The sequence below is a fragment of the Trematosphaeria pertusa genome, assembly GCF_010094035.1.
Source record: "Trematosphaeria pertusa strain CBS 122368 unplaced genomic scaffold BU26scaffold_6, whole genome shotgun sequence".
NCBI lineage: Eukaryota > Fungi > Ascomycota > Dothideomycetes > Pleosporales > Trematosphaeriaceae > Trematosphaeria > Trematosphaeria pertusa.
Window position 1 is genome coordinate 66,281 of NW_022987217.1, and position 19,204 is coordinate 85,484.

A 19,204-nucleotide genomic window follows, 5' to 3' on the forward strand; every position below is an offset into this window, starting at 1 on the left:
TGTAACTCCAAACACCTGCGGTGCGGCCGGTAGAAGAGGTGACTCGCGCGTTCGACGACGGAACTCTTCGACAGTCGGCGGGATGGATTCTAGACCGACGTCACTGTTCTAGCGGGTCGGTCCGCCGATTCCGGCGCTCAGTGAATCTTATGTTCTCCTGTCAGCGATCACTGATCGGTAGAAGAAGCTCCGAACTTGAGCTTTGGAAAACGTTTTCCTGAATGCGCTTGGATCGCCTCATCCAACTCTTCATTTTTCCTTCCTGCCATCCGTAGAGATGGAGCCAAATACGCTGTCACCGCCGCCCATTACCGCCAATGTAGCCGGGTTTGACGGGCCGACAAGGACAGCCGCCGTAAACCTCCCGTCTCGTTCCTGCATCAACCCTTTCAAAATTAACAACCCTCAACTGACGAACTCTCGAGCAGGAGCCACTCTGTATTGCCGTATCTCCTGGAAATGTTGAAGAACGTCGCGACGGGAGGTGCTGGAGGGGGCGGGACCTGAAGAGTTGGCGGCAGCACATGACTTGCCAACATTTTGGATGGATTTGGCTGATGACGGCGGATTTAGTGGTTTTCTTTTCGTTCGGTTTCCACGTTGTCTCTGGAAAACGAAGGCTCCGACCCCTCTCATTACAGACCAGTGGAGATGGTGTTGTGATGACATTGTGCGAAAATTAACCCTTGATTTCAACCATCCCGCGTTTGAGGACAGTGGTCGTATGCGTGATGCTCGGATCCGTCCGACTAGCACAGCGCTGTTCGTGGAAGACATGTCGTTGGTTCCCCAAAAGAGGCACGCAAAAATCACTTCCAGTGTAATTCCACGCTCTTGATGGCCGACGGAACAGGCTGTGAGGTTTCCATGTTGGCGATTCGGCGCGCTGTACCCGCACAGGAGGGAGCTATCGAACGGTCAAAAGCAATACGTTGCGACCGACGGATTCACCGTTTAGGAGAGGCAAGACCGATGCTTCGCCTCCAGCACAACTTTCGGCTCCAGCACAACTTTCGGCTCCATCTTCACCGTAGCCTTCATCGCCGTCTACACCAACAAAGTCCCCGGCTACCTTGCCTTAATCGTACCATCCACAATCCTCAACGCCAGGCTCCCCGTATCCTCGCGATCTCCTTACTATCCAATTCCGCAATAATCGTCGACCCCTCCCCAATCTCCACCGGCTGCGACACCCAACGCCTCTCGATCCAAGCGGAAGATGGGGCGTTTGACTCTTCATATTGCCATAGCTAGCAGCCACCACCAACGTGGCGCCCTCCGCGCCCAGGCCGGTTGTTGTGAATTGCGATCTATCGCTTGCATCGTTTACGCTACTTGACTCTCGCGGTTCGCATGTATATATAGGGCTGTTTTCATGCCCTCCTCTTCCCCTGTAGTAGCAGCTGCGTTATCAGAGGGTCACCCGGCGGCAGAATCTGCGTCGTTAGCATGCGGCCAACACCGGTCTCCTTATCCGGCTACTACAGGGGAATAAGCGCGTTACCAGCCGACGCCATAGTGGCCCGATCTCTCAGAATCACCGTAGTCACTGCCTGGTCCCTCAGCTTCTGTTTCGTCCTCGATAGCGAGGGGCTCCTCTGGGAGTTGTATCATTTGCGCCAATGTGCGGCTCCCTAATGACGAATCTCTTCCAGATCTCGTGGCGCCTCCAGACGCTCCTGCTCCTCCAGTTGTCCTTTCCGAGACTTCCACACCAGAGGAGCGTCCTACCACACCGGCTGCCGAAACGGATGCCGAAGCTGCCCTCGCCCCAGTGGTCGAAACCGTCCTTGTCGTCTGCCGGTTTCGCCGACTGCGCATGACGTCCCTCTGCGTGATACAAGCCTGCCAACCTCAAATTTTTAATCAGTATCTCCTTCGTACGGCTCGACCTCTCGGCGGCCTTGCTGCCACGGCTCTTCCGCTCATGTGGTCGAAACAGACCTGCGCGTTCATTACCCGAGAAGTGTGCGATCTTGGTGATGCCCTCGCCGAGTTTCGGTCAATCTGCGAGTGTACCAGCTTCTTGAAGTGCAGTTCCTCTTGATTGCCTGCCTTGATGTCGCTGCAGACTATGTGCCACATATCGTCGTCCTTGACGCCTTCGATGGCGCGCTTGCGCGGGCTAATTGGCCATTTCTGCCCGTTCGTCGCCGATGCTGAACGTGGCGTAATGCTCTTCCAGATGGTGGATGCGCCTATGCATCGATGAGGGTGGAAAGTATTCTCGCCATCTTGGCACGCCTACGGAAAGTTGCTGCGTTGCGGGGTTGCTCAGTGTCCGTCCCGAGATAGTCGGGGCCGCTCGGAGATCGCTCTTATCTTATCTTTGGACCTCGGGCGTTGCCGTCGATCTGCCAAGACCACAACATCAACAACAACACCAAAACAATCCACCCCTAACGGACTCTCACCACGACCACGAACGCCAGCCTCACATTACCGCTACAACAAAGGTCGCTGCACTGTGCCCGCACAATTATCCGCCAAACGTAATGCGCAAATCGACCCCTTCTTCGTGCAACCCTTCACCAGCCGTCGCTTCCCAGCCTCTCCCAACCGCAAGCCACCCTCGACGAAGCAACCGCGCAGCACCCCGGCCCCGCCCTCTTCGGCCCACACGGACGAGACGCTTTGGAGACACTGTACATGCAAACCGTCAAACAGTTCGTCGGGGAATTGACATTGCGGGCAAGGCACAACACTCTCTAGGAAGGCCGCCGCGTCGAATCGGCGACGAAGCCTCAATCTCGAGCGAGCCGGAACACGCGACACACCGGCCGATCCAAGATGGCTGGACGTGCGACCACGGAGCAGGCTGGGACACCGACCATGTGGCAGACACCGCTTCTCCGATAAGCCCCTCCTGCTATCTGCCTCATTTCTCGACGGCCGCGCCTGCAACCGACGCCGAATACATCCAAGAACTCTGGACAGCCGTGCGAGCTATGAGTACCGGGTCAAGACAGACGAGGTCTCAGAAGGGGAAGAAGAAGGCCACCAACGATGAAGATGTCAACGCTGGAGAGATTCCCGTCTCCGCACCGTCCACCGTCATGCCCACACCCTCTACCACCGAGACGTTCGAAACCGCCGAGACCGCATCTGCCATATCAAAGACGACCAGCCGCTCAAAGAGGAAGAAGCTGAATACCATGCCCGGCCCGCGCGACGTCCTATTCGAAAGCGTCGTCATGGCGCCCCACCACATTGCTGTCAATCCGATCAAGACGGTGAGCAGTGGAGCACACAAATATTTCGGCACGGTTTGCGACACTGGCACAGACAGCGACAGCGATGGCGACGGTGACACAGTTATCGACACCGACTACAAGCGCCTCGAAGGTCTGGACCATATCAAGATTTGGGTGGATGCAAGCGAGGCGAATTGCGAGGAAATCACCGCCGAGTATAAGGAGATGGTGCGACAACGCTTGGTCGAAGCCGAGTTCGCGACGTTTGCGAAGGAGGAGCTGCTCAAAGGGGTACGCCGTGCTGATCCTATCAGGAAAGACGAACAATTCCGCATCCAACGCATGGTCAACCCTTCGCTCCCGGTCAACGATCCGTCCCACTGGCGAAAGCCGCCGTGTCTCGACGAGGCGGACAACGAAGTACACAACTGGAGATGGGATGTGCGTCCGGACTGCTCCTACTGGATATCGCTCCGAGGGTTCAATGAAAAATGGCAGTCTGAGGTACAGAACATCACGTACGTGAAGGGCAACATCACATGCCCCTACTTCACCATCGAGTTCAAGCGCGACGATGACGAAGAGAAGACGGGTGCTGTTACGCCTGCGATGAAGCAGGTCGCAGCGGCTGGATCGATCGCTTTGTACAACCGGTTCTTGCTCTGGCGCCGGGCACTTGCAGACAATGACGTCGTCGAAGCCAGGAAAGCGAAAAGACCCGGCAAAGCCAAAGGCCAGTCCTGGAGCCCGACCCCCATTGATGAAGTCCGTCATTTTGGGATGACACTCGCCGGAAGCAGTTACACCGCCTGGGTGTTGAAGCCGCAGTGCAACGAGGGCGAGTGGGTGGGATGCACTATGGAGCGGCTGCAGACGGGGGACTGTTCCAGCTTAGCGGCCGATACGGAGAAGCTCATTCACTGGATCAACGAGATCCATCGCTGGGGTTTGACGGTCCATGGTCCAGCTTGCAAGAGGGAGATCAAGATATGTTTGCGGGCCGCAAAGGTGCGGACAAGCGATCTGTTCGACGGCGGCGAACGTGCAGATGGCTGAGGTGGGCATGGAGCGCGGTTGACGGTAGGTGGAGCTAGCGACCAATGGTCCGCAGGCATGTGTCCTGCGTTCCTTTCCTCCCAACCTCTCTATCCCTTTGCTGAGTTGCGTTGTTGTCTTCGAGTTTGTGAAGCGTTTCGCTGCATACATCTCCGTCTAGTTTCAGAACCCAGTCCTTCTATCTATTCCGCAATATCTTCGTGTATACTTGTGATCAATCCTCCCATCCAAAAACGCATCAACCATTCGCACTCGCTAACTCTTGCACCACCATCATCTCAGCTCGATCCACGTAGCGCATATCCCGCGGAGCTTCGTTCGTCCTAACTGGCTCGAGACAGCCTAGCCTAGCCCAGCCCAGCCCGGCCCGGCCCAGTCGTCTCGTCGAAAGAACAGCGTTACCGTCTCTTCCTCTTCTGGTCTTTCTTCGCCTACGCCTTCGCAGCTAATCCGATCAGGTTCTAGTTTCAGCCTCTGGTCTATTTTTCTTTTCACTCCCACATCCAGTGCAGTCGTCTAGGTGGAAGAACAGCTCTATTATCTCCCTTTGCCGGTCTTCGCCTTCGCAGCGATCCCGGCCTGGTTCTAGCCTCCGACCCATTTTTATTTTCTGTCCTACGTCCCACCCAGTGCAGTCGCCTCGTTGGAAATACAGTGCCCTGATCTTCCTAGTCTTCCTTCGCCTTCGACTTTGCAGTCGATCTGATCCTAGCTGGCTCCCGTCCCAGTTCTCGAGGGGTGGCTAGCTAACCCCCGAAAGTAGCAAGCTCGCGAACCCGCCTTACCACTCCGGACTAAGAGCTCCATTAATCGCAGGGAAATACATGTTCGGCGAGAGCATGCGAGGTCGCGCCGGCATCTCACCGAGTTATCTCGAAGGAAGATTCGAATCGTAGGAATTTTATTCTGCGAGAGTGCTAATTTGGCCGAGATTCAAATTATAAAAATGTCGGTCTGGGGTTCTGCGCTATGCTTGTGCTGTGAGGAGTAGCGGAGTACATGCGGTGCGGCAGGCCGGCGCAGAGAGTTAGAGTTGCACGTTGACTTTCTATCCTAAACCCCTTCGAATCTACCTGCGTGCGCGGTATTTCACTCATCTGCACTCTTTTTCAAGCTCAATTTCACTCCTAAGGGAAGGGTGTAAGCTATGGGGACTTGGAAGAAGAAGATCCGGAGGGACAAGATATAAAGAATAGTCACCATAACCTCTATAGGTTGGTGACTTAAAAAGAGAAAAGTCAATCCATCAATCAAGACGTAAGGGAAGAAGATCCAATCAAGGAAGAAGGTAGTGACCACGCCATTTCCTCCACGCTACTCTCCACCCTATCCCAACCAAAAGATCATTAAAAAGGAAACCAGAGCGCAATTAAGAGGTAATGGGAAGGAAATCAATGGGTCACGATGTAGCCATCGCGGCGACCAAGAAGCTCACAGATATACCGCAATGCAACACTCCCACGATCAATCGTCCCGGACCTCCTCATGTCGTTGTTGTTCCATCGACAGCCTGTCAGACATCCCTGACAGTCCTGCCTTGACCGCGTCTTCCCAAGTCCTCCAGTAGTTGGATCCGTAAAGCGTGATTGTCGACATCCTCTCTGAGCCCGGCAGACTCCGTCTCCGCGCGATCCAGCCTGTCCTTCTGGCTGCGCACATCCCTATCAACGCCGACGATGTCTCGTGTGTGTTGATCGAGGCGTTGGTCGTGGTCAGAAATCCTGCCAACCTGGTTTTGAATCACCTGATGCATGCCAGAGATGGTCTGGCTGGCGTAGCCCAAGGCGTGCTCATGCAGACTCAGCCTTGCCATGGTCAAGTCATCGGCCGTGGCACGGACATAGTCGCTGCTTAACTCCCTGTCGGGGCTGTTGGTGTTGCTGCTGCTGTTGCGGCGTAGATAGCTAGCCTGCTGGCGGATGGGAATACTTTCGGCAGTCAGCTGACGCATCTGCGCCGTCAACTGGCGGCCGTACGTCTCTTCTTGCGTCTTGGTCGGCGTGGAAAGAAATTGCCGCTCCGGCGTGGATGCTCGAACGTCCACGTTGGGCATACGGCCACGACGAAAGCCAGATGGTGCTGGTGTGGGGCTTCGGGGAGTGTTCGTACGGGAACGTGAGTGTGAACGACTGGTTGGTTGCTGACGGGTAGCAGAGACTGAACGAGCACGGCTTTCGGAGGCCGAGCGGCTGCGGGATTGGCTCCTTGTACGCGAGGAAATCGGCGCTGGCGTAGGGCCGCGATAGGCTCGTACCAATTCGGGCTCCGAGTACGTCGTCGTCTCATCGTCATCGGTCTCCTTCCCTTGCTCATCATCCTCCTCTTCGTCAGAGCCACTCCAGGAATCATTTGCCCCCTCCACCCCTTCGTTGCTCTCGACACTCTTCCACACAACACTTGTCGACCGCGACCTACCTCCTCCTCCTCCTCCTGGAGTGACACTGCGAGCATCGCTGCGGCGGGTGGGCGTGGCGGAACGGCGGGGATTTAGGGTCTGATCCTGTGGAACCTCGTCCTAGTCTAGTTCGTCCGGGCGATGCCTATGACATCGCGTGAATTTCCCGGAAGACTGACCGGGGCGATGATAATTGGCACCACTCCGGCAGCGGCGACCGCGATCGGGGCCGGAGCTCTTGGGAGCACGACAGCGTGCCATGCTCTTCAGGATCTTCGAAACGCACGTTGTCAGCCTGATTTTGAATGCAAGAGAGGAGGACTAACGGATGATGCTTGATTGAGCAACGAACGAGGCAGCAAGTATAACTTGAACCATGGACAAGTTGATGGAAGAGTGAGCAGCCAGCGAGAAGATATATGAGATGTTGAGAGATTATACACCTTCTCAGCGGATGAGCGAAGGGAAGGAGTAAGTGGAGGAGAAACGGGTGAAAATAGGAACTAAAAAGAGTAGATCACGTGAATCACACCAAATTAGGCAAGAGAACATCTAGGCGAGACGAGGCGCCTTGAGGGAAAGAAAAACCACGGGGGGCAGTCTGTATATGTGACAGACGAAGTCCCTTTCGCAACGAATGAGAGCAGGATTGGTAGGTGCGTAGGCAAAACGGGATCCCGCAGATTTTGGGACAGGACGGGAATGAAGCCACAAGAAGCCAGTCGAAAGCGTTTCGGAGCTTCTGAGAATCAGGCATCCTTGGGAGCTTGCAATCAGCTCCAGAAAAAAAGTAACGACACAGGACAAAGGACTCTGAAACCTGCCCCCTCCTCCCCGTCAAGGTGCTTCCGGGCCGTCAGCGAGCCTTGGCCTTACGAAGTAAAGGGCCGCCTTCTGTGCTTCCCCCGGTTGCGCAACATACAGTATGTGGCGGAGTGCAGACGGGGATTAACCTATAGCGGCGGGATACCACGTTCCGCGGGTGTGAGAAAGCGTGGGGCCATCAGGATGATGCACATATGCACTGGCGGTGAGGCCATCCAGCCTCATCTTCAATTTCGGTCGATGCTGTGTAACGTTGCGGACGAGAGCGCATGCCAATCTCTAGCGGCGTTGCGATGTCATTTCTGTCATCGTAGCCTTGAGGGAGACGGATGCGGGAACGACTCTACCGTAACCCGTTTCGATCATTCTGTACGGCGGTAGTACGTGGGGAGGGTATGCGGGTAAATGGAGCGATCCCTTCCAGGCGTCCAAACTCCAGCGTCTTTTCGCCTCGTGCGTTGGCGAGAGTGACGCAATGCTTGTCACTCAATTGAGAAGCAATACTAGAGGCCCCATTGACGGCACGTTACAGTATGATCCGTGAAGATGTGCCCCAGCTTCCCTGATCCATGGAAAGCCAAAGCCCGTAAGGCATCAAGCTCTTGAGCGATTCCGATTGGAGAAGGCACCAAGCCACGAGTGTGCCCTTACGATGCCATCATCCTCGTGCCGTGTCCTTGCCTCTAGACTGGTCTCACTTCTTGGCCCTGGGGCTTTAGAAGCGTATCGGGCAGCGAATGTAGCTTTCCTGCCCCACATGCGGGAATCCCTCTCGCAGTAAGAAGGGACAGCGGCTCAGCGAGTGACAAAGCGGGAGTTCAGTATAGGCAACACTTTAAGCCGGCGAGCCGCACCTGCGCGGTTTTCGAATCGGTCGAGCCAAAGTTCTCTGAAACTGCTTTGACAGTTCGTCTCCTCTCGATTCTCCTTCACAAGTGACCGTCCTTCGCTTCAAGCACGTCGCTCGTTTCCTGGACGCCTGTACATTATGCCCCAGCGCTGCCTCGCCACCGAGCCTGACGGCACACAATGTCGTCATGGTGCCATCTATCCCGCCATGAATGGCAACAAATACGTCATGTCGCGCTGCAGTAACCGTGTCCATCGGGAACAACGCGATGACTTTAAGAGCGCGAGCGCAAGTCCTCATCTAGGTAGTACGAAGAGCCCCGATGAAGCTCAGAAGAGGGTGCGGTTTGTGCGTCCGTCGTCGGCAGTGGCTCTGGGAAGCAGCAAGACGATTGTGAAAATTGAGAATGTTGCGGAGGGTACTGCGGCTGGTCGGGAACGGAAGAAGGGGGGTATCGAGGATGTAGATGACACCGAGAACGACTCTGTCATCGCAGACCTGCTCCGGGGTGACGTGATGAGCCAATTGGCGCGGAAGTCTGCAGACCGTAAGTGAGCGCCATGCCTTCTTCCCTTTGCACAGACTAACCATGCAGACACTGCATTCACGGACGAGACATCCAAGACAGTATCCGTCGGCGCGGCATTCCCCTTAGCTCCACCTGCCCCCGTAGCATCCTCTTCAGTAGCGGCCGCTTCCACAGAGAAGCTTCGACCTCGACAGTGACTTCCGCCGAACTCACGGGTTGCTCGAGCTTCCCTCCTCTTCATCCGGCCCGGATTCTGCCCTTTACAAGCAGGACACGACAGCGCGCCAGCTCATCTTTGGTCGGCCCCTACTCGCGTCTTCCTTGCTACTACTCTCGTCCTCTGACCCGCTCCAAACGCAACTTCGGCAAACCTTGGCTACACTTGATCAGCACTCCATCGCTGCTGTTGAGCCCAAGACTTTGCTGAAGACGTACGGATCCGCGCTTTCCCACGCCCTCGATCGTATCACAGTGCACGATCGCATGGTATCACAGCTGTGCGATACGCTGTGCGTCATACTGGCTCAGCAGTACAGGGTTCGGGTCGTCACAAAGCAAGAGGAAGAGTGGTGTGAGAAGGTGCTCCAGCGCATTGCAGAGGGACTGGTTGGAGATGGAGTCACCGACACGGAGGAAGATATGACGGAGATGGTAAATGAGAAGGGCGGTCTCAAAGCGGGTATCTGGCTCAGGGCATTGCTCGAGAAATTCGATGACCTGAGCAGTTAGACAAAACGAGAGGGGACAGCGCATAATTCGTTGAGTAGCTGTTGAATCTGGAAGTCAAAATGTCGCAGCCCGATGCTTCCATAGGGAGTTGATGAGGATGAGATCCTAGCTTGGCATGTCCACATTAGAAACTCAAGATTGCAGTCAAGCTGCAGCCAAGACCTACCCAACTACCTCTTTTTCCTTCATTCTGTAGCACAATGGAACGATGTCATTCGCAAGTTTCGGCAGAAAGTGCGTGGTGTCTGCGAGAATGGATGCGAAAGCCGTATTGCGGCTATTCGCGCTCCGCAAGTGCTCCTCCTGCGACGACGACGACGACGACGACGACGACGACGAAAACTTACAAGTCTGCCGCCCAGGACTGTTCGATCAGCCGGGCATTTACCTTGCGACTTTCGTCTCTTAGCTCCCGGACGAGCCATCTCGGAATTTACACTTCCACTGGATCCCGCTACGGCACTGTCGAAGCGCCAGACAACCACGTTCCTAATTTCGAAGCGCGTGAGAAGGCGGACGTACGAGAGTTGACACCTGCAAAACCAGTCCATTTCTTTGTTCTCTCGGCACAGTTCAACCCCGCCTTCCGCAACCGTCATCTTTCCTTTGAGCTCACAGCTTCTTTGTCTCTCTAGCGCACCGCCAAGCGGTCTGCCATTCTTCGAAGGATAACTGCATCCGTTTCCCATGGGCTTCCTTATCCCGAATAACCATCCGCTCGCTGTTCCTCGAGCCAGTCATCAAGGCCTGCAAAACTCGGTCCAACTCTTCGACGCCAACGCGCTTTCCCATTGCACCATGGCTCCACGCCGGAGCGCCCGCAACGAGGAACCAGCTCCAGTCCCTCGGGCCCCACAGCGTGAAGCGACTGGAGGCGTTAGATCAGCCGGGACACCGATCCGGTTCGCTGATAGTCAAGAAGCCCAACCCGTTCGCCGCCGCCGCCGCAGCAATTCCCCAATCCCGGAGTACACGGTCGACCGCGTCTCGCGTTTGGAGAGGCACTCTGCTCTTTACCGGCGCCACATAATTTCGCTCAAGGAAGAGCTGGCAGACCTGAAGCTCGACGTCGGCGAGATAACGCAGGATCTGTATCAGCTTGTGCGGGAGCAGAGGAGGGCGGCGAAGAATCTGTGGGTGCATTCACTGGTGCAGGATCTGGTGGGAGGGGGAGTAGTGCTGGTTGGCGTGTTGATTCTGGTGTTTGTCGTATTTCGGGAGCCGAAAACGGGACGGGTTGAGGGCTGAAGGAGGGTTAGGGTTAAGAACAAGGGGGGGCCAAGCGCGGGTGATGGTGGGACTGGGTCGAGCAGCGATTAGCTTTGCGCTGAGATGGGTAGGAATTGAGAATAAGAGGCTGACTTCGTACAAGTTGAACCTCATGCCGTTGAGTTTTCGAACACAAACACCAATGCGCATCGCCTTGATCGTCCGGATTGGGATGCTTGGAATGGGAGCTGCTGGTCACTTTGACGGCTTGAGACGAGGTAGATTCGTGATTACCAGTGGAATTGCCTGGCGGTTCCAGAAGGCATACTGCAACAAGCCGTGGAGGCAATAGAGGAGGCTAATGAAAGAGGTGGAAGCCGGACGGAAGCATATGCGGAGTCTCTCAAAAGGTGAAAACAGGCTCGATGAGAAATCCAACAAATTATTGGTTGAAATCATGTGAATTCGGAGGCGATATCCGTGCTGGAAGGATCTCGCCGCTGAAAGACGAGGGATGTGCTCATGCATCAATCAAGACTAGAGCGCATTCCGGACCCTCGCCCTGATTCTCGCATAATCCTGTTTGCTCGGAATCTTCATGCTTCGACGTCTCATCCTCAGACTCAGAGCACGAGCTGTCGTAGTCACCGTATGCCGCAGCAATATCCTGCAGACCCTGCTCGAATGAAGACCCGGTCCACAGCCGCTGGTGTGCTGCGATGGCATCTGACATGCCGGGGATTTGGTGTACTGCTAAAATATACGCGCTCGTTGTCGCGGGTGGGAGGCTGCACAAATGGGACAAAAAGTCTGGCTCTAGACTATTATCCTTTGCAAACTTGTCGAGACCCCCAGCGTTAACCCATGCTTGGTATTCGGCATACTCTTGTGTTGGCTTGGCGAACACTTTTGGCTTCTCGGGCGGGGTCGCGGGTACGTGGGTGGAAACTGGGGAGGTAGGTTTGTCGACGATGCTTTGGGGTGCAGGTGAGGATGCGGGTGCGGGTGCGGGCGTGGGTGCGGATGCAGTCTGCTGCTGTAAGGAGGACATGGTTGTGGCGTATGCTTTGCGACTTGTTCGGGGGTGACCAGTCCAAAGAGCAAGACGCGAAGGATGCAGACGGTTGTATTTGGGGGAAGCTGCTACCTTTATACTCTTCGGGCTTTATTTTTTTTTAGCCAAACCATGGTACGAACAATTCTCCGCACCACAGATCACGATCTTACGGATTCGTTGGGCCATCAAACCCGCTACATGCCCCCCGGGGTAGAGTCATGATGGTGGTAATCCCGCTACACTAAATCGAACACTCGCACTCCGAACTTCGGCCCGTGAAGCCGACTAAATGTCGCCCATATTGCGCGGTACTCGGCCCTACAACACTGTAAATTAACCTGCACTTACGCTAGGGTTGCTGGAAATCATGCGGTTGGGGCGGATAGCAGGCTTCATGTTGTTGGCATTCTACCTTGGAGAATCAACCTCTGTGTTAGGTCACGTGCTTATTTCACGTGACTACTAAGTGTCGGGTCCACTGTATATATATGATCGGCACGTTAAGGAGCTAAGCCTCACTGGGATAGCTACCCGAGGGCGACGTCACCATCATGCTTATCTGCCCACCTCACCACGCCGGACCGCTTGACAAATGCTACTGATGCGGACTACGTGCGCTAGACATTGAGTACTTCCGCCTTCATCTTCCAGACCACCAAAGCTTTGCTTCCCGTGTTGGAGCTGTTCGCGCTTAGCGAGTTTCGCTAGGCAGCCACTTCGTCGTCTTCGTCATCATCTATATCGTCTACGTATCATCCTACCCTAAAGACATACAGTCGAGAGAGAGCACGTTCGTCATGCGCCCGAGGCGGACGGGCACAACGCAAGCCTCCCCCCGCGTTGGTCTCGAAGCTTGGGCTCCACGACGGGCAACGTGTCCTTCTTCACCTGCCCTGCCCTCACCATAATCCGGTCGAGAAGAGTCGGCCATCTCGCGGCTGTGGAGAACTACGCTGGAGCGCCTTCGGCGGGCAGACATCGTGCTCCCTGCCGATGGACTGGGATCCGCGTCCCAATGGACCTAGGAATTCCGCAGATGCGGAGACGTACGCACTTCTCCGTTTCTCGGCTCTATTGGCGGGCCATGACCGGCCCCTTGGATGGTCGCCGCCACCATCCAGCAGACGTACCCTAGGAGCAAATCTTCGAGAAAGCGCACGCCACGGTGTCTTCCTCGGGCGCATACTAAGCTGGGCAGGATGCTTGCTTAAGCCTCTGAGTTCTCCTTGATCGGCTTCTGATATGAGGCACGTAGCGTCGAAACCGTCGAAATTTGGAGCCCAAGATGACCAGCCAGGTAGTATATCGGCGAACCCTATGCCAGTGAATGCCATAAAATTGAGGCTGGACGGAATATCTTGTAGGCATAGTTTCACGAAAATCTGGTAAACTTCTGCCGGTAGAAGCGAATAATCGACTCGGATGCGTCCCCCTGTTACCCCTTGAAGACTGGGCCTAAGGTCACTCCTTCACCCAACGTTTGACCTCATTCGTCCCCGTCGAGCCTCACCGGACATTTCCCAGTGCTCAGGGTGGCTTTTCGGCCCGACAAACGCGTGCTGGGATGAGTAGAGGGGGTATCCCAAGCGATTGCAGACATCGAGCTTCCACGCACACTCGCCAGCTCTCAAGAATGCCCTCTCTTGTGGCAAGCCATCCTTTCGCGGTATGCCCAGATGCGGGCTCTGGCTCGGCCTCGTGCGGAGGGGATACATGGTTGTACTTTCACACGCCATGAGCGAGAGACGTCCTGTGGCCACGGGTACGAGCAGATGAATGGAACTGGCGATGGCGGCGAGATCCTCGCCGGGGACGCGCTTCTTGCTGGGCTGTGTGCAAGAGCACGGAACAGTGGAAAGACGAGCTGCGCACAGCAGATGCTTGTCATCAGCTTGATGCAGGGGGTCGTTACGTTTGACAACGAGGTAGAGACGTTTCCGCACACAGCCATCAGCGTGGCCGCCCTCTCACCGACCACAAGGGTTACCGGGTTCCGGATAAACTTGGGGAGCGTCCGGGAGTCCACCTCAGCGCCTCATTTCTTCTAGCCATAGGTTCGTGGACAGCGCGTGAGATAACTGCATACCGGCCAGAGAGGACTCTTTTTCTCGAGGATCAGGAGGGTTTGAAGAGCTCGGCGGGCAGGACGCCAGCGGTTTGGGCAGCACAAGGGGATCTTTGAGAATAATTGAACACGGCAGCGCTCGACCAGGAGCTCATATCGGGCCATGTCCAACATGGAGGACCTTGGAGGGCTGAAAAAGTGTATTTTTCAGCTATTAACACCATCCGTGACGGGCCTGGACGCCCATGCCCAAGCCTTTAGACGCATATACGCAGGCCTTCCGGGAACTGAGTCCAGATATGTGAGAACTAAAGATCGCTGGAACTGCGATCGATGCTGTGTCCTCGGTATACCCGAAGATGGAATGCGTCGACGACTATTTCGGGAACAGGGCTTTCCGTCGGCTCGTACCGAGATTCACGTCCGAGGATGCGTGACGCCTCTCTAAAATTCCCTTGGTCAGGCCTTCGTGAGGGTATTTTTCAAGTATGCGGCTCCATACATCGATATGCATACCTTTCGGAATATAGCCGCATTTCTTGCTCGGGCTGCCGATAACCGACCCACCTCTTGCGAAAACCGGGCGGATATTCGTCTTCTTCTGCTCCTCCACAACTTCTTGACTTGGTGCCAGTCGAGCGTTTCGAAGGCTCTGCTTCCAGCAAACTTTCCTCTCCTAGCAGCTTCTGAAAGTGTATTAAGAGAGCTCTGTGAGCACGACTGGCTTGGCTCGCTGTCAGGGTACGTCGAAGTTCCCACCGTGCTCGAACAATTTTCCCTGATCAAACAGTGAATGAATACCTTGGGTTTTGTCCGCCAAGGACGAGACCTGACGATCTGCTATGCTTGATTAAGGACTGTATGATGCCAGTACTATCAAGGCCTTCTGGGGATCGTTTCCTGTACGTGGGACGTTGTTCAATCGAAGGGCCTCTAAGAGGTGAGGCAATGGAGCTCCTAGAACGTGGAGAACTAGTTTAACTTGCTTTAAGGTAGCAACACTGACGAATCTAAACACAAAGCATGATCGCCTTCCAGCAATGATCACCGTCAGAGACGCCCCAAAGAAGCATTCTAGACTCTTCGGGAGATTGGCGTGCCAAGCGGTTAAGGCCAGTCGAGAAACCGCCTGTCGGCATCTCAGAGATCACTCGGAAAGTACCTCCAAGTACGAAATCCAAGGGCCTTTCCACACTACGACACTGCAAGAAGATTGAAATTAAGGCCCCAACTACGCAAGGTGCTCGAACTGGCGAGTCGTGTCGGCGATCTCTACCCTCCACATTTTCAAATTGAAAACGTATTACTACACCCTTTCGGGCTGAACCCAGCAACCATGGAATGTTTATCAATACGGCCAATAGGAGCTTCGCGTCATGGATGATTCTTACAGGCATCAGCGCCAAAGCATTCGGTTAATCTATGCATTGTCAACTCCCGAACCCCACCTGGATATGCCAATAAACTTGATATTAATGTTCCGCCCAACCGCAGATAGGACACGCCTTGCTTAGAGAAGTGGGGGGAGGGCCATGTATTTAGTATCTAAGATACAGGTTATCGCATAACTTGTCGACGTCCTCCCATTCCGAACTCTCGTTTCTCACTAACGGTCGCAGCCGTTCCTTCCAGCATGCAGTGGAAGACTCTCGCCCTGGCGCTTCTAGCGAAGCATGTTTCTGGCCAAGGCTCGGTGCCTATCCCGCCTATGCTGCGATTTGAGTGCTCGCAGCTCGTCGTCGAACGTTTGGATCCTCTAGTCAATCCCGGCCTAGTACCTTCGCCACATCTCCACCAAATCGTCGGCGGCAATTCCTTCAACGCTTCCATGGAGCACCCAACACACGATCTCCCCTCAGCTTCCACATGCACCAGCTGCACCTTCTCCGAAGACTTTTCCAACTACTGGACCGCGGTTCTGTATTTCCGAGCCCGCAACGGGACGTTCAAGCGCGTACCTCAATTCGTTTCCGATGGGCTCAAAGGCACCGGCGGCATCACAGTGTACTACATCCCATCGACGACTAACAAAACAGCGGTTACGGCCTTCAAACCTGGCTTCCGCATGCTTGTTGGAGACGCCGCATCGACGTCTAAAGGCCCGGACCGCAAGGTATGCCATCGGTGCATGCCGAAATCGGGAGATGCTAGCAACATAAACTGCGGATCTCCAGACACACAGGAGCTTCCTAAGGCGTTCTGTGAGGGCGGTATACGCACGGTTATTACCTTTCCCACCTGTTGGGATGGCAAGAACCTGGATAGCCCGGACCACACGAGCCATGTTGCCTACGCAACGGGTTCAAAAGCTAACGATGTGGGCCCAACTGGTAGCTGCCCGGCAAGCCATCCCGTAATTATACCTCAAGTGATGTATGAGGTTATGTGGGACGTAAGTGTTATCATTCCGTCATCCTGATCTTCGCCGTGAGTCGTGTGCATCGACTCGAGGTCCTCAATCTGGGCCACAACGGCCTAGTAGGTTGCCATAGGCTTGGTCCAGCTCAGTTGGAAAATCCCCTTGCTGACGAAATGTATAACAGACTCGACCCTTCAACGACAAGAACTTATGGCCCGCCGACGGCTCGCAGCCGTTCGTTTGGAGCACCGGCGACCCGTGAGTCTCTGTCTCTCCCTAGTGCGACAGCAGTCGGACTGCGATGCTAAAAAATTGACTAGGCACGGATATTCGCAGCACGGCGATTACGTCTTTGGCTGGAAAGACGACTCTCTTCAACGCGCCATGGACGCCCGCTGCACTGGCGATGTCTGCAACGTGCTAAAGTCCCAGACCGCGGAGCAGGCGATGAATTGTACATTGCCGCGGGTTGTCGATGAGGATATAGACTCATGTAAGTCGCATCCTAGCAATTCCGGGGAGGTTCTCCGAGCTCGTTTGGGCTAATAGCGTTTCAGGGCTATCCACTCTTCCGGGAAATACCATGGTGTTGTAGATTGGAATTTCTTCGTCGCTGATCCCATTTCTCTGTCGCTGAGACTAATTGGCCGCCATCCTGTCGGGCGATGTTGGGCAGAATACTCGGTGAGGAGCGAAGCAGATAGACTTCTGGGATGAGGCGTCATTTATGTTGAGGAATCCCAGTGTTATGTGTCCTGACGGCTTGCTTAGAAGCGCCGGCGTCTTTCTTGTGCCTGGTGCACTTCGTCACCGCCTACGGAGATGTAAGATCAGTGCCCATCTGCAAGTGCCTTGGTGCATGCGATGCGGTCCTACTATGAGTGATGCCCAAACTTAGGCCTAGAGAGCGGGGGTCTACGTAGCGGGATACAGGAAGGGGAGGTGTTTTATAACGCAACAGAGCAATAGAGGATGGCGAAATGCATGGGAGAGCGTCGGAAGCAGGAGCGCCCAGAGTGGCTGTGCTATTTCAATGGCTGGGGACATTCTGAGGCTGAGGGGTGCCACGCCAGAAAGGGTATAGCGGTCTTCCCCCCACCATCGGCGGCCATTTGGACGAACATCATCCAGCAAAACACACCTTTCCCCAAGCCTATTCGCAAAATACCCAGTGCAGCCCCTCGCTGGCGGTGAATTTCATCCCCATAGTTCCTACTCCATACCGCCTGGGGCTCGGAGTCACTTCGACGGAGCATATATGGAGCCATATCGCACCGGAGATGCGTGGAGCTTCATGAAGCTCGACGACGGCAACAAACAGAATGGTCAGATGGTTTCTACTTCAGATCGCGATTCTCGCGCTGTAACTCTGAATTCCTCACCCTCTCTTCAACAAGAGCTTTCCCCCAAATGCTTGCCTGTTCTAGGCTGCGGGTGTGCTCTGCGCATTCTTTCTTCAGTTTTCGACATTCTTGCACCAACTCCTCCTTCTCCCGGCGCTCTTGTTTCACAACCTCCCCGAGCGCGTTTATTTTCCGATCAAACTCGTGTTTCTCGTCCGTCCGCTCTTCCTTCAGTTTCCCACACTCGTGCATCAACTCCTCCTTCTCTCGGCGTTCTCGCTCCACAGCCTCCTCAAGTGCAACCGTTTTGTGATCAACTGCAAGGTCCGCGCCTCGCTGCTCTTCTCTCAGCTTCCAATATTCGCGCTCATAGAACCGCCGGCAACGCTTCTCTTCAAGCAACTCTTCCTCGGAAGTCCTTCGGGTTGCATTTTCAAAGGCGACTATGCCATCCAGTCTTGCCTGGTACTCGCGCGAGTAACGACGATGGGTGAGATAGTCGCAGGAATGGTGTTTGCCATGGAGTTCGCTGCAGAAACGACGTTGCGCGGTAGCTTCGGTACGCTGCACCTTGAGTTGTTGGGCCAGGTGTTTAGCCCTCGTCTTCCATTTGTCGTGCTTACGCTTGTGGAACACGATCTTCTCTTTGAGGTCGTCGTTGTCTGATGAGAGTTCAGAGCATTTCCGTGCGTTCTGGGCGGATTGCACGATCAGGTCGCTCACTGTAGGCATGCTTTTGAATCCCGTAACCCAACTATTATGGTCTTTCGACTGAATATATATCGACCGTGTATAACAATAAAAGCGATATCTTGGATCGTTTGTCACAGCTGTCTTTGTTCCAGAGCAAAAAAAAACCTTCACAAACGAGTCTTAAAGGGTACGAGGTTGGAAGTACTGCGGGAACGTTAAAACTTCGGACGAGTGGTTGTCCACAGGTTGCCCGCAGAGGCAAGCAGTCTGAAGAAATGTTGATTTGTATGCTGCGCTATATGGTGCCATGTTCTATGCATATCTGACATGAGGATGACGCGGGATCCAGACCGCCCGGAACGCCATGCATCTCATGATCCTACTGTGTATACCTCAGGTCAAGCGGTTCCATCAGCGAATGAGCATCCCACCCCACCCACATTCCGCTCACACCCCCAATCCCCCATGACCCTATCCTCATCCTCATCCTCTTCCCTCTCTCGCCGTCCACCATCACTCTTCCTCTCCCCTCTTTCTCCCCTTCGACTCTCTCCCAGTTCACGTCCACGTTTAACCCGTTTGCTCTTCCTCATCCAACCCCCATCACCTTGCTCCCCACCTTCCTCTTCCTCCTCCGCCTCCTCCACCCTCCCCATCTTTAATCTCTTCTCCTCGTGCCCCTCGCCAGACGTACCACTGGGTCCAATCCTCTGTGTCACTGTCGTTTCCGTTTTACCTATCTCCATCTCCGTCGCGACCGTAGTCTCTGTCGGCTGTTGTTGCGGTGGCTGTTGTCGCGGCAAGAACGGGAGGTTGAAGGGAATTGTGCTCCGCATAAACGTCAAGAAAGGCGGGCGTCCGCGTTCGGCGGCTGAGTTTCCGGCGTTCGGCTGTGCGGGG

The 19,204-nt window shown here is 54.9% G+C and overlaps 8 protein-coding genes across 8 annotated transcripts in view; 3 read left to right on the forward strand and 5 right to left on the reverse strand.

The window, feature by feature from the left end:
• Positions 1-1,377: 1,377 nt before the first annotated feature.
• On the reverse strand, positions 1,378-2,007 carry BU26DRAFT_286862 (uncharacterized protein). Its single transcript, XM_033821574.1, has one exon. It carries the CDS (start codon positions 1,819-1,821, stop codon positions 1,501-1,503), a length of 321 nt encoding a protein of 106 aa, XP_033684621.1. The 5' UTR covers positions 1,822-2,007; the 3' UTR covers positions 1,378-1,500.
• A 395-nt stretch (positions 2,008-2,402) lies between these two features.
• Positions 2,403-4,423, forward strand: BU26DRAFT_518220 (uncharacterized protein). Its single transcript, XM_033828760.1, has one exon. The coding sequence runs from the start codon at positions 2,496-2,498 to the stop codon at positions 4,248-4,250; it is 1,755 nt and encodes a 584-aa protein (XP_033684622.1). The 5' UTR covers positions 2,403-2,495; the 3' UTR covers positions 4,251-4,423.
• A 1,340-nt stretch (positions 4,424-5,763) lies between these two features.
• On the reverse strand, positions 5,764-6,701 carry BU26DRAFT_563522 (uncharacterized protein; the record flags this gene model as incomplete). The annotated part of the gene is made up of 2 exons (XM_033833176.1): positions 5,764-6,567; positions 6,666-6,701. The coding sequence occupies 2 exons, from the start codon at positions 6,699-6,701 to the stop codon at positions 5,764-5,766; spliced, it is 840 nt and encodes a 279-aa protein (XP_033684623.1).
• A 1,757-nt stretch (positions 6,702-8,458) lies between these two features.
• On the forward strand, positions 8,459-10,608 carry BU26DRAFT_504084 (uncharacterized protein; the record flags this gene model as incomplete). The annotated part of the gene is made up of 6 exons (XM_033826744.1): positions 8,459-8,867; positions 8,916-9,042; positions 9,386-9,500; positions 9,775-9,944; positions 9,988-10,082; positions 10,214-10,608. 6 exons carry the CDS (start codon positions 8,459-8,461, stop codon positions 10,606-10,608), a joined length of 1,311 nt encoding a protein of 436 aa, XP_033684624.1.
• A 699-nt stretch (positions 10,609-11,307) lies between these two features.
• BU26DRAFT_563525 (uncharacterized protein) lies at positions 11,308-11,838 on the reverse strand (the record flags this gene model as incomplete). Its single annotated transcript, XM_033833177.1, has 1 exon — positions 11,308-11,838. The coding sequence occupies one exon, from the start codon at positions 11,836-11,838 to the stop codon at positions 11,308-11,310; it is 531 nt and encodes a 176-aa protein (XP_033684625.1).
• A 3,704-nt stretch (positions 11,839-15,542) lies between these two features.
• Positions 15,543-16,853, forward strand: BU26DRAFT_482269 (uncharacterized protein; the record flags this gene model as incomplete). The annotated part of the gene is made up of 3 exons (XM_033825764.1): positions 15,543-16,301; positions 16,453-16,526; positions 16,589-16,853. The coding sequence occupies 3 exons, from the start codon at positions 15,543-15,545 to the stop codon at positions 16,812-16,814; spliced, it is 1,059 nt and encodes a 352-aa protein (XP_033684626.1). The 3' UTR covers positions 16,815-16,853.
• Positions 16,854-17,605: 752 nt separating this feature from the next.
• BU26DRAFT_592885 (uncharacterized protein) lies at positions 17,606-18,343 on the reverse strand (the record flags this gene model as incomplete). Its single annotated transcript, XM_033834853.1, has 1 exon — positions 17,606-18,343. The coding sequence occupies one exon, from the start codon at positions 18,341-18,343 to the stop codon at positions 17,606-17,608; it is 738 nt and encodes a 245-aa protein (XP_033684627.1).
• Positions 18,344-18,702: 359 nt separating this feature from the next.
• BU26DRAFT_603979 (uncharacterized protein) overlaps positions 18,703-19,204 on the reverse strand; it is a gene marked incomplete at both ends in the record, with an annotated part of 1,183 nt that continues 681 nt past the window's right edge. Inside the window, one exon of the mRNA XM_033835482.1 lies at positions 18,703-19,194. Within this exon, the coding sequence (XP_033684628.1) occupies positions 18,703-19,194 (492 nt within the window). The remainder of the gene's footprint in view (positions 19,195-19,204) is intronic.

Excerpts from the sequence above, each read along its gene's own strand:
- BU26DRAFT_518220 (XM_033828760.1), top strand. The coding sequence starts at position 2,496 with ATGCGCAAATCGACCCCTTCTTCGTGCAACCCTTCACCAGCCGTCGCT.
- BU26DRAFT_286862 (XM_033821574.1), bottom strand. The coding sequence starts at position 1,821 with ATGCGCAGTCGGCGAAACCGGCAGACGACAAGGACGGTTTCGACCACT.